Below are 13,518 nucleotides of genomic sequence, written 5' to 3'. Positions count from 1 at the left end.
GTGCACCGTGCAGTGTGAAGTGGCTGCACACACACACATGACTGTTCTTGTGGCCGTAGTCTACCCTGCAGAGCCACGTGAAACGTGCAGCTCCACAAAAAATGATTTCGTGCAGCTCCAGAGGGTGGCTCGCAGGCTTGAAAACCAGAGGGAAGAGGCTCGTTCTTGCTACTCCACGCCTGCTTCAGTTGCACCCAGAAAAGAGGTGTGTGTCTAGGAAGGCAAAAAACTGGCACTGCATCTGTGATGCAAAGCTTGTGTTCTTGGAGCCTATGGGGCAGCACTTTCAGCAAGGGGGTGCATGGGTTAAAAAATAAGGGTGCACAGCTCAGCTTGCCAGCAGTCCCAGTTCTTCATGTAAGGACCGAACAAGTAAGGTGGTCCCTGATCTAAAAGAGAGGTGCTTTGAGGCACGGGCAATCCCTGCTAAGATCTCAGCCACTGCAAGATTTAGAGCAGGGGCGTCAAACATAAGGCTCATGGGCTGGATCCAGCCCCTTGAGAGCTCTTATCCGGCCCATGATCCAGCCGAGGCAGCACCCCCCCCCCACTCTTGATCTGGGCTGGCGAGGCACGGCCCAGCCAAACCAAGTGACGTTTATGTCACATCCGGCCCTTGTAACAACTGATTTCGACACTCCTGATTTAGAGGTTACAGAGCGAGCTTCGGTGTCCTCGGCCTTTCCGTGCCTAGCGAAAGTCAGAATTTATTGAGATGGCAGAATTAACCTTTCCTGCCAGGCTTGACAGATCCTGCTTCCCCACCCCCATAGCAGCACTCTTCCAAGCTCCCCCCTCCCTTTGCACAGTTCCCCCTCCCCAAAGCACCACACGGCCAGGGAAGAGTGAGTAAAAGATACAGGGGTTTTATTCCAAGAGCAAAAAGTCAACTTTAAATTATGTACATTCCATGGACAATCTGCTCAGCCACCTCCCAAATGCACCAGGTAAGGGAGGGTGAAGAGAGAAAGACACCTGCCAGCAGCTTCAATGTTAACCGTTAAGTCTGTGTGTGTGTGGGTGGGTGCCAGATGTTGAGAGCAGCTGTGTGATTTGACAAAAAGGACAATTCCCTCTGTGGAATTCCTTGCCAGAGAGCAACACAACCCTACGTTGGTAGCCCTTGGTGTGTGTGTGTGGGGGGGGGAGGTCAGTATTCAGGAGGGCAGCAAAGACTTGGAACAGTTCTCCAAGGAAAGGAGGAGGGGGGGTCTCCCCTAGTCTAGGACAAAGTGCCACGCTGATTCAGCATCGCCCCCTGCAGGCAACGCAGGTGGGTGCGGTTTTCATCCAGGTCCACGACAGAGTGACGAAAGCCGGACTAGGCTGGGAGAGGAAATGCTGCATTCTCATGAATGGATTCGCAAGTCCGCCTGCAGCCCCACGAGGCTTTCTTCCACGCGACGAAGCCAGACTGAACGGGGAACCTCCCCAGCCAGGGGCAGCCTACCCTCCCCCCAACACCAGGCATCAGCAGGGGAAAGCCTTGGCCTCCAGGCCCTGATCGCTGCCCACCCAACCGTGCGTGAAACAGGACGATGGTCTGCTGGTCTGATCCGACAGGGCTCTTCTGATGTGGGGGCCCCAGAGTCCCAATAGGGTTTTCGACCAGGGTAGGCCCAGCAGGAAGCAGCTTTATTGCCACACGCCACTGCTGAAAGAACCATCAGTAGGTTGGTAATTCGGGGAGGCGGGAGGGTTCAGAGTTCCGCCTAAGGCGGTCGGTCCCACTTGTGTAAACAGCTGTATGGAGAGGAGGAAGAAAAGCCCCACCACCCCAAGACTACCCCCTTGATTCTACCATCCTCCACTCGACCGCTGAAGTCAAGCCCCTGCTTTCTTTCACAAGCTCCCTCCCCACCACCCACCCCTTTTTACAATTCTGGAATTAACCCCCCCCCCCAATAATTCTAATTAGCCATTTCCCTCCCCGCTTTCCCAACGTGACGGCCACAGCTAGTCCTGAGCCCTTCCCAAACCGCCTCTTCCAAAAAGTGGCTGAAAAAGGTGGGCCGGGGGAAACACCCCCCATTCTGTTTTGCAGGCCCATTGAGAAGGGCTCCGGTTATGACCGTTGGCACAGCTCCTGCTGGAGCACAGAAACTCATCTGGGAGGGGCGTTCCTGGGCAGAAGAGACACCGGATGGCTGGGTGCAGAGAGAAGGGGCAGCACGCTCCACAGTCCTATCCCCCCCTCCCGAGAACCTCCCAGCAGCGGTCCCCAAGCGAGACAGAGAAAGCCGCTGGTGCCCTGGGGGAGCCGGTGTGGCCCCGCCTGGCTCCGGGGTCAGCCCTGTGGACTTCCCCCGTTCTGACCCACCGCTGGGGGTGGAGGGGGCAAGAATGCAAAGGAGAGGAAGGCACAGTCTCACAGCGGCAGCCAGGCGAGTCCCATCCCCCCCTGCCACCTGCCCTCCACCCAGCGCTCTTCCTTCACCCAGACAGCCCTGCTCGTGCCCTCCCCCCTAACTCCAGATGTCCAAGGAGTAGCGGCCTTTGGTCATCAGCTTCTTGACGTAGTCCACGGCCTGCTGCTGGTTCATCTTGCCAAACTCGGCCACGATCTCATAGAAGGTGTTCTGGACGTCCCGAGCCATGTTGCGGGCGTCGCTGGAAGGGGGGAAAGACGCAAGCGGGTGAATTGGGGACTTTTGGCAGGCAAAAAAAATCCCTGCTCTATTGCCGAACCCTCCCCCAGAAGTTCTCTTCTGCAAAGCTGGACTTTCTGGCTGGAGACCACCAAGGCAGTCCAGGATCGCCAGCTACACAGAGACAGGCAACAGCAAACCACCTGCTTGTCTCTTGCCTTGCAAACCGGGGTCCCTAACCCTTTTGAGCTTCTGGACACGTTTGGAATTCTGGTAGGTGCCGCAACAAAATGGCTGCCCCAGGAGGCGGAGCCAGCCACAAAATGATTGCCGCAGCTTAACTTCGGTAACATAGTGTAGATCCTTGTGCTGTGCCGGCAGCTGCTGCCAAAGGATCAGTGTAAAAAAAATCTGCACAGCCATTCAAATCTCTGACAGTCAATCAGAAGCCTTGCTGGGCAAAAGCCCTGCCTGGCCCCACCTACTTTCTAAAAGTGGGAGATACTCGGCAGGCACAAGAAAGGTATCGGTAGGCACCCTGGCACCCATGGGCACCACACTGGGGACCCCTGCCCTACAATATCATCATAGATCAGTTACGGCTTGACAGTATTTCCCACCACTATCAGCTACTCTAGCTGGTAGCATCTCTGCCAAGACTCAGCCAGGGAAATGCGTTTTCCCAACCCAGCTACATCCCTTTAACTGGAGGTTATACATAAAAAAAAAAAACCCAGCTACCAACATTTGAAAAAAAGGAAAATGGTGGCAAGTGAATGACAGGACTATCTGCAAGCAAATCACCACCTCTGCCCTTTGTGACAGACCTTCCACTCCCAACCATGTAGGAGAGATTTTCAAAGCCTCTGTGCATGGCAAAAGAGCAGCAGGGGAGTCTGCAGATCACAGACAGGATAACTCCAGAGAGCAGGGGGGGGGGGCTCAGAGTCACAGAACCATAGAGTTGGGACCACCAGGGTCATCTACTCCAATTCCCTGCACAATGCAGGAAATTTACAACTACCTCCCCCTCCCAACACCCCCAGTGACCCCTACTTCATGCCCAGAAGATGGCCAAGATGCCCTCCCTCTCATCATCTGCCTAAGGACATAGAATCAGCATTGCTAACAGATGGTCATCTAGCCTCTGCTTAAAAACCTCCAGGAAAGGAGAGCTTACCACCACCCGAGGAAGCCTGTTCTACTGAGGAACCGCTCTATTAGAAAGTTCTTCCTAATGTCTAGATCAGGGGTCGGCAAACTCATTAGTCAAAAGAGCCAAATATCAACAGTACAACGATTGAGATTTCTTTTGAGAGCCAAATTTCTTAGACTTAAACTATATAGGTAGGTACACTGTTTATTAACTTAGTAAACTTTAATTAAAGTTTTAAGTCTTAATTAAACTATAGGTACACTGAATAAAACTTGATATCATACTTAATAGTGATCTTATTTATTGATAAAAATTAAATTGTAAGTCCCTGCCATTTCCCCCTCCCCGTCCGGAGTCCTCGTCTGGAGGCCTGGTCTACGGCCATAAAAGCCTATTGGTAGACCTGGCCTCCGGCTGAGTCCCATTGGGAGGCCAGGTCTACCCACTGGCTTTCTTGGCAGTAGACCTGGCCTCCGGAGGCCCATAGAAGCCAATTGGTAGACCTGGCCTCTGAAGGGGGACTTTTTCCCCTCCTCGGAGTCCAGGTCTACTAACAAGAAAGCCAGTGGGTAGACATGGCCTCCCAATGGGACTCAGTCAGAGACCAGGTCTACCAAAGGAAGCCCGCCCCTCCCAACAGCTGATAGGCGGGAGGGGGCCAGGAACCGCCAAGCCGCCCGCCCAGCAATCGTGCGGCTAGAGGGGAGGGGAGGCTTTAGCCTCCCAACCATTGAGGGCAAGGGAAAGGGGGACCTGGCCATTCTCCACAGTGTGTGTGTGGGGGGAAGACAGCGCGCCCGCTCTCTCAGGCGCTCCGGCTCCGCAGCCCGGCTGCCAGCGTGAGCGGGCGCAAGAGCAGGGGCTCCGAACCAAGTTCGGAGAGCCGCACTCAACGGGCCAAAGAGCCGCATGCGGCTCTGGAGCCGCAGTTTTGAGACCCCTGGTCTAGATGGAAACCTTTTTGATTTAATTTCAACCTGTTGGTTCTGGTCCGACCTTCTGGCACAACAGAAAACAACTCGGCACCATCCTCTATACGACAGCCCTTCAAGTACTTGAAGATGGCTATCATATCACCTCTCAGTCTTCAGACTAAATGCAGAACTTTACATTTATCTCTGTTGAAATGCATTTTCAACTCACCCACACACGTATATGTGGCAGTTTCCTTCATGGATCAGTTTCCACATGCTCTCCTTGTTCTTCTTCAGTAAGTGCTGAACGTAAATCTAGAGACAGAGGCACAAGGTTATAACAGGAGCTGATCGGACTCTGGCCTGCATCTCCTCAGCAACATCGCAGAAAGGACAGGCTTTGGCACCTGCTGCAGAACTCATCTTTGGTTTTTTAAGTAGATGAGGAAGGTTTCTAGTCCTTATGGCTATAAAGGTAACATTGAAACCATGGCACCAAGTGCCTGGTGGAATTTCTGAAGCCGGGAAGGGGGACAAACATGATTTCTGACAGGGAAAATAAAGAAGAAATCTGTTGTCCTCTCCTCCCATGGTAGTTTACAGAACTAGAATTAAGCCAAAACACATGCCCAAGTTGGATGTTTCCCCATAGGCCGGTCTGACTGAAAACTCCAGGTTTTCCTGGAACAGGTTATCAATTAGCCTAGTGCAAAATGTACACAGCAAAGAGACAAAACGGTAGGCACCCTGGATCTGATGGCATGCCTCCTAAACCGGGAGGCACCCTGCATTGAAGCAAGAGGTTCTTCCACTGAGCCACAGCCCCTCCCTGCACGAACCGGTCATTTACTCCTGTTCGCCGCTTCCTGGCCATTAAGGGGAGACATGATAGAGGTCTATAAAATTATGCCTGGTATGGAGAGAGTGGGCAGGAAGAAGCTTTTCTCCCTCTCTCGTAATACCAGAACACGGGGTCATCTGCTGAAGCTGGAGGGTGAGAGATTCAAAACAGATCAAAGGAAGTATTTCTTCACACAACGAATAGTTATAATTGTGGAACTCCCTGCCCCAGGATGTGGTGATGGCTGTCAGCTTGGAAGGCTTTAAGAGGGGAGTGGACATGTTCAAGGAGGAGAGGGCTATCCATGGCTACTGGTCATGATGCATACCTATTCTCTCCAGGAGCAGAGGAGCATGCCTATGATATTAGGTGCCGTGGAACACAGGCAGAATAAATGCTGCTGCAGTTGTCTTGTTTGAGGGCTTCCTAGAGGCACCTGGTTGGCCACTGTGTGAACAGATTGCTGGACTTGATGGGCCTGGGTCTGATCCAGCAGGGCTTTTCTAATGTCCAAACAGTTTCTAAACCCCAAGAGGTCTGGTCCTCTTATCCCACGACCGCTAAACGTGCTCGGGAGCCTTTAGGGGTGGGTTACCTTCTGCGGTTGGTCTCTTGAGAAAGCCACGTGCAGCTCAGTCAAGGCTCCCTCCTTGAGGAATTTTGCCAGCTCGTCCTTGTAGAGGTAGTCCTCATTCTCGTGCCGGCATCCGTAGTAGAGCACCGTCTCGCCCACCTCCTTGCCTGGAACGCAACAGGGACGAGATGAGCTTTACCAGCTCTTGGGTTTTGCAGTGCTGCGATAGGGATGCTGAAACGTGCGGGATTCAAACGGTTGTTTCCAAAACCGTACGCCGGGGATACTTATGTATTCCAAGAGAAATATCCTGCTCGGTTCCAGGAAAAAATACAGCTTCCGATCCCCAAAAGTTCACTCACAACAGAGATCTGCCCTGTGAGGGTCTCCGCCACTTAAGGGAGGCTCAAACCGGCTTACAATCACCTTCCCTTCCCCTCCCCACAACAGACACCCTGTGAGGCCGAGAGAGCTCTAAGAGAGCTGTGACTAGTCCAAGGTCACCCAGCGGGCTTCATGTGGAGGAGTGGGGAATCAAACTCGGTTCTCCAGTCTACTGCTCTTAACCGGCCTGGTGGAATGCTCTGTCTGGTAACATCAGGGCCCTGCGGGACCTTAAAGAGTTCTGCAGGGCCTGCAAGACGGAGCTTTTCCGCCAGGCCTACAGTTGAGGACAGCTGCGGTATCATCCTCTGCTAGACTCCCTATCCCCCCTTGTTCTATGTTATTCTAATGGGGAGGGGCAACCTACTGCCTATTCCGGGCACTATGGGCCAAATTGAGCGCCATCTGGAGTTTTTAATTGGGTTTTAATGTTTGATTTTAGAATTATTACTTTTAATATTGTATGTGTGATGTTCCCCGCCCTGAGCCTGGTCTTGGCCAGGGAGGGCAAGTTATAAATTGAATAAATAAATCAATAAAATAAACCATGACACCACACTGACTCCCAGGTTTCTGATATCACCAGAAATGAAAGACCATTTGTTGTACACAAAACCACGCAGGGACTAGGGGCACCCTGCGATTCAGTAACAGAGTTTCCAATTTGTTACTGGCCTGGCCAATCATCATTCACCAAAGGGCAGGGCCTCTTTGGTATGGGACTCACCTTGCTGCTTGAGCCACCCTCGCTCCTGGATGAACCCAATGAAGGGTGCTATGCCGGTCCCTGGCCCAATCATGACGACAGGAGTGGTGGATTTGAAAGGCAGCCGGAACTGCGATTTCCGGACGTACATGGGCACCGTGGACTTGTGCCCGTTCTCGTTGGGATGCTTGGTCTTCAGCCAGCTGGTGGCCACGCCTTTGTTCACCCGGCCCGTCTTGGTTTCATACTCCACCAAGACGGCACAGATGTGGACGGAGTTTGGTTGCACCTGGAAACGAGGGAGAGGGAGGGGAGAAGGAGAACTGGTCAGCTCCACTGAGAGATCTTGCGGGATTCTGCAGGAGAGAAGAAACCCTCTAGATCCAAACGAGATCTAAGCAAGAGCCGCACTCCACTCTATGCCATGTGTGTTAGGTGCCATCAAGTTGCTTCCAACATGGTGACCCTAGGAATTAATGACCTCCGAAAAGTTCTACCATTGACAGCCTTGCTCAGGTCTTGCAAACTGAAGGCCGTGACTCCCTTGATTGAGTCAATCCATCTCATGCTGGGCCTTCCTCTTTTCCTACTGCCTTGTGCATGTGTAAAGTGCCGTCAAGTCGCAGCCGACTTATGGCAACTCCTTTTGGGGGGTTTTCATGGCAAGAGACTAACAGAGGTAGCTTGCCAGTGCCTTCCTCTGCACAGCAACCCTGGTATTCCTTGGTGGTCTCCCATCCAAATACTAACCAGGGTCGACCCTGCTTAGCTTCTGAGATCTGGCGAGATCAGGCTAGCCTGGGCCATCCAGGTCAGGGCTCCTACTGCCTTAGTCATACCTAAATCATATACAATGACTGCATCTGCACTTTGCCTTCTTAGCAACAGTGCAGACTGTAATACCAGCTGTGAATGTAGTTTCCTGAGAACCTGAGTGTTTGACTCTTTTGCAACCAAGTTCATAGACCTTATGGTTGCACAAATTGGCCTGGACGTTTGGCAGGCAATTCTGTTAAAAAAATCTAGGAGCCAGAGGAGGAAAATGCAGCAGCTTCAGTGGCCTGCGTTTCCAGGTGCAACTTTGTGAATTCAACATCAAATTACACCTAAACGTATTTGCGTAGAAATATCTGATTTGACCTCATCCTCCTAAGAATCCAGTGCTGCTTCAAGAAATGAAACCCAGCGGCTGAGCTCCTCCACTAATATGGCAGGGTCTCACTGCGGAAGGAAAAAGAGCTAGCCATGGAATGTCAATTATCAGTGCAGCTTCTGTGAAGGAAATGAAAGGTCAGCTTGACGGGTACAATGGGGGGGTTGAGGAAGGGCTAGCCACGGAATGTTAATTATCAGTGCAGCTACTATGAGGGAAGAAGAGTTGGTTTTTATATGCCTACTTTCTCTAACACTTTAGGAAGAATCAAACCGGCTTACAATCACCTTCCCTTCCCCTCCCCACAACAGACACCCTGGGAGGTTGGTGAGGCTGAGAGAGCTCTAAGAGAGTTGTGACTAGCGCAAGGTCACCCAGCTGGTTTCATGTGCAGGAGTGGGGAAACCAACCCGGGTCACCAGATTAGCATCCGCCACTAATGTGGAGGAGTGGGGAATCAAACCCGGTTCTCCAGATTAGAGTCCCCTGCTTCAAACTACCGCTCTTAACCACTACACATCACTGGCTCTCAATTATCAGTGCAGCTACTGTGAGGGAAATGGAAGGTCAGCTTGACTGTTACAATGGGGGTGTTGAGAAGAACTAAATTCCACATATATTTGACTGTAAAAAATAACGCATCCGGCCTCAGAGAAGACCTCAGATCTCCCCTTCTGCTCACCTTGGAGGTTGAAGCGATGGAGTAGTAGCGAGCCTGCAAACGGGGCAGCAGTTCACAGAGGTGGTCGATGGGAGGGCGCAGCGAGGGAGTGTCTTGCAGGATGGCCAGGATGTTCCTCCGGGCCTCGACGACCCAGCTGAGGTACAGTGCCTGCACAGAGACCAAGCAAACGCCGTCCCCTCCAATGAGCCGGGGGGGGGGGTTGGGGTGAACCACTGAACTCGTCCCGAGCCCCAGGCAGCTCCTCTGCTTGGGATCTCCCATTTCCCGCCCCCATGCAAGTGTTTGGATAACCCAAAGGGCCAGTCTCAGACATCTATGGGCTAGCAGCCCCTATCACGGGGGTCCCCAACCTTTTTGAGCGTACAGGACCTTCCGCATGCTAAGCAGATGCTCTGCCGCTGAGCCACAACCCGGCCCCTTGTACGATTCTGCGCTTCCTCAGGGGAGCAGCACAGGCGAGCGGGCACCCACCTTGCCTTCCGCAGAGGAGGAGGCCATCTTGCGCATGTTCTCCTGCTCGTTGGCGTCCGTGGCGTACTGCGCCAGCTCGTAGAGGACGTTGGTGCGGGGCGGGTTGGTGATGTCCAGGTAGTAGGTCAGCGCGGACCGGTAGGAGGTGGGGCAAGGGAACGGGTGCTTCTTGTTGGATTCCTCTGTGGGAGGGGAGAGAAGGAAAGAGTTCAGAGACACCGTTCGCACATCACTCTGGGGGTGGGGTAGGAAGGCAAAAACAGCCCCAGCCATCAGACTCCCTACCTGCTGGTGTGTCTTAAGGGGTACCAAGAAGAAGAAGAAGAGTTGGTTTTTATATGCCGACTTTCTCTACCACTTAAGGCAGAATCAAACCGGCTTACAATCGCCTTCCCTTCCCCTCCCCACAACAGACGCCCTGTGAGGTAGGTGGGGCTGAAAGAGCGTGACTGGCCCAAGGTCACCCAGCTGGCTTCGTGTATAGGAGTGGGGAAACCAACCCAGTTCACCAGACTAGCCTCTGCTGCTCATGTGGAGGAGTGGGGAATCCAACCCGGTTCTCCAGATCAGAGTCCACCGCTCCAAACCACCACTCTTAACCACTACACCACACTGGCTCCCAAGAATACCATCTAAGAATACTCACCATCTAGATTGTTTAAGGAGATGACCGTATCCAGATTTGCCCCGAGGATTTCTCCAAGCTGGTTCACTAGTGAAGCCTCGTTGGCTGGGTACACAGCAATGTGGTCTCCAGACTCATACCTGGGGGTGGGGAGAAAAAGACCAAAAGATAGCCACATCCCATCTCTTGCTTCATCTGGTCTAGTCACACAGTTTGGGGAACCCTCTAGAAGCTCTGACTACATTTAAACCCTCTAACCTTTGGAGGCTCTGAGCCAGATAGCCCAACAGATCTCAGAAGCTAGGCAGGGCCGACCCTGGTTAGTACTTAGATGGGAGGAGGAGGAGGAGAAGGAGGAGAGTTAGTTTTTATATACCAACTTTCTCTACCACTTAAGGGAGACTCAAACCGGCTTACCCCTTCCCTTCCCCTCCCCACATCAGACACCCTGTGAGGTAGGTGTGGCCGAGAGAGCTCTTAATAGAACTGTAACTTGCCCAAGGTCACCCAACTGGCTTCATGTGGAGGAGTGGGAAATCAAACCTGGTTCTCCAGATCAGAGTCCACCGCTCTTTACCACTACACCGCGCTGGGAGACCATCAAGGAAGTCTAGGATCTCTACACAGGCAGGCAATGGCAAACCACCTCTGGATGGGCAAACCACCTCTGGATTCTATGGGAGTGCTTTGATTGTGGGATCCTGCATGGTGGGGGGAGGGTTGGGGTCACTGGGGATGTGGGAGGGGGGGTAGTTGTTAATTTCCTGCATTGGGCAGGGGGGTTGGACTAGATGACCCTGGTGGTCCCTTCCAACTCTATGATTCTATGTCTCTTGCTTTGAAAACTCTAGGGGGTCACCATAAGTCAGCTGCAATTTGACGGTAAAAAAAACAAACCCTTTGGAGAAATCGCTTTACAGAAATGACAGACCCCAATTAAAACACTGTTTCAGACAGACAGACAGACACGATAAACTTCTAAAAATCTGGACATACATTTAACGAACACAAACACAGAAAATAGTCATCAGCTCCTCATCTTAACAACAAAAACAAAGTAGCTGAGTATGAGTTTTCACCCTGTTGGGAGACCCCAGTACTTTGGATGTGCAGACCCTTTTAATTAGGTCTGAATTTTAACATCCTTTTGGTGAAATCCTCAAATTAAACCACACGCATACTCAAAGTGAGGGAGGTTGAAACTCTGAAGGGCAATTCACTCATTGACACTGCAGAAAAACACATGAAACGCCACAAGAGGGGGGAAGCGGTACATTATATTTCTCTGCCATTCTTGGACCCCTTGTGATCCTGTGCGCAAGAAAGACTTAGCAGCACCAAAGCAGAATCCACGCTTGGCACATCAAAATCGTGCGCCGGATTCCCGAGTCATGCGGCCAACTCGGTGCAACTCACAGGATAGAACTCTTGAGTGTGATGCTCTCCATGTCTGACTTACCGGATTTTGGAACCGGTGATGTCCAGCTCCAGGTGCATGAAGTGCCTATCACCCCCTTGATTTAGCTTCCGGTTCACGGAAACCGGGGCCAAGAAGGGGTTTTTGGCATCAAACGGCCTGAAAGGAAAAAAACAAAACAAAAAACAAGACCAGTTTGGATTGTTTCAGAGAGTAGCCGTGTCAGACCGCAGTAGAACAGCTAGATACAGGCCCAGGAGCACCTTAGCGACCAACAAATTTTTCAGGGTATAAGCTTTCGAGAATCAAAGCTCCCTTCGTCAGATACGAATCGGACTGGAGATCTCTGAGTCCTTATATCCCAGTCAGAAGGAGGGAGGCAGGGTTGCCTTCACCACTGGCGGGAGGATTTTGAGGCGGAGCCTGAGGAGGGCGGGGTTTGGGGAGGGGAGGGACTTCAATGCCACCGAGTCCAATTGCCAAAGCGGCCATTTTCTCCAGGGGAACTGATTTCTATCAGCTGGAGATCAGTTGTAATAACAAGAAATATCCAGCTAGTGCCTGGAGGTTGGCAACCCTAGAGGGAGGGGAGCCGCAAAGATGGAACTCAGGATGCAAGGTACAATGTGCATTGTAATCAGCTTCATTAGAGAAGAGGGGGAAATATTTGGGGGAAGAAAATAAGCATCTGTAGCAAGATGGTAATCCTACGTCCCTCTTCAGCCCTGGAGGGGTCCATTGTTCTGAACTTGTGAATGAACTCACGTTCAGAAATCTCATGCTGTAATCTCCCCTTGAAGCGTCTCTGCTTGGATTCTGTGCCTCCACCTATATTTATTATCTTACCTGGTTGGGGGGGAAGTCAGCACACTACATCAGGGATTTTTAAATTTCACCCATGACTGTGTTTTAGTAAAGCTCCATGCTTGGTCAGCAACTACGTTGGCCAGCTACACACCCAAACGGGAGAGTGACAAGCTGTCCACTTCCCCAAGTAGTCTGATACCATATCCAGCCAGCGTTCCCCCGTTTCCCTTCCCTGCCTGGGAGATTCTCTTGCTTGCATTTGCTCCTGTCTACATTCGCTGGCCCCGTTATTTCAGGAAGCACAGAAACATGGTAACTCTCCTTAGACCCAAGGGCCACCAGACGCCAACCTCCCGAGTTCACCCAAAACAATGCAACAAATGAACGCTAACGCACTGATGGAATTCCTGTGCATGACTCAATACCAGATGTGCTTTTGTCAGTGTCCCTCCTAATGCATGTATCCTGCTGTGCATAGACAGGGGTTACATGTGCTAAGTGACACCCAGATTTCCTCGAGAGGTGGTAAGTGTTCCTTCTCTGGAGGTTTTTAAGAAGAGGCTAGATGGCCATCTGTCAGCAATGCTGATTCTTTGACCTTAGGCAGATGATGAGAGGGAGGGCAACTTGGCCATCTTCCGGGCATGGAGTAGGGGTCACTGAGGGTGTACGTGTGTGTGGGGGAGGTAGTTGTGAATTTCCTGCATTGTGCAGAGGGTTGGACTAGATGACCCTGGTGGTACCTTCCAATTATATTATTCTAGAGTTTCTGAGTTAAAAATGCAGCACAAGCATTTTTCAGGTCTCTCTTGGCAATGAGGACTAGAAACTATGACCTTAAAAAAATGATGCAAAACACATCCACAGCTACCACAGCAGTGGTCTATCTATCCCCCCCAGGAGTTCCACCCTCCAGCTTCTCACCAAATCTGCCTGTGGAATTTTTTATTTTAAAAATTCAAACTTACGGCTTCTGACTCTCATAGCTCTTGAGACGGCCCATTTCTCCCGAATAAACCTTGTTCATGTTGATGTCCTCGTAGATAACCAGTTCATATTGACGTATGCTGTGGAAGAACAGGAGGGGAGGGAGAAGAAGGTAAGCACAAGGCCAAATGGGTATCAAGGAGACAGCAGTAACCACTGGTTAGAAGATGAAGCAGAGTTGGTTTTTTCTACCCTGCTTTTTCTCTACCT

The 13,518-nt window shown here is 51.6% G+C and overlaps 1 protein-coding gene across 1 annotated transcript in view; it reads right to left on the bottom strand.

Annotated features, from left to right (window-relative positions):
- Window positions 1-2,436: 2,436 nt before the first annotated feature.
- The window catches only part of LOC130491511 (NADPH--cytochrome P450 reductase), a 33,476-nt gene continuing 22,394 nt past the window's right edge, over window positions 2,437-13,518 (bottom strand). The window contains exons 7-15 of the mRNA XM_056865260.1: window positions 13,290-13,388; window positions 11,557-11,673; window positions 10,119-10,237; window positions 9,473-9,654; window positions 8,999-9,148; window positions 7,185-7,452; window positions 6,095-6,240; window positions 4,888-4,973; window positions 2,437-2,610 (exon numbers count right to left, since the gene is read on the bottom strand). Of these exons, the coding sequence (XP_056721238.1) occupies window positions 2,466-2,610; window positions 4,888-4,973; window positions 6,095-6,240; window positions 7,185-7,452; window positions 8,999-9,148; window positions 9,473-9,654; window positions 10,119-10,237; window positions 11,557-11,673; window positions 13,290-13,388 (1,312 nt within the window). The 3' untranslated portion in view covers window positions 2,437-2,465. The remainder of the gene's footprint in view (window positions 2,611-4,887; window positions 4,974-6,094; window positions 6,241-7,184; window positions 7,453-8,998; window positions 9,149-9,472; window positions 9,655-10,118; window positions 10,238-11,556; window positions 11,674-13,289; window positions 13,389-13,518) is intronic.

The sequence above is a fragment of the Euleptes europaea genome, chromosome 19, assembly GCF_029931775.1.
Source record: "Euleptes europaea isolate rEulEur1 chromosome 19, rEulEur1.hap1, whole genome shotgun sequence".
NCBI lineage: Eukaryota > Metazoa > Chordata > Lepidosauria > Squamata > Sphaerodactylidae > Euleptes > Euleptes europaea.
Note: the sequence above shows the minus strand (reverse complement) of the source record. Positions and strands in the feature narration are given on the sequence as shown.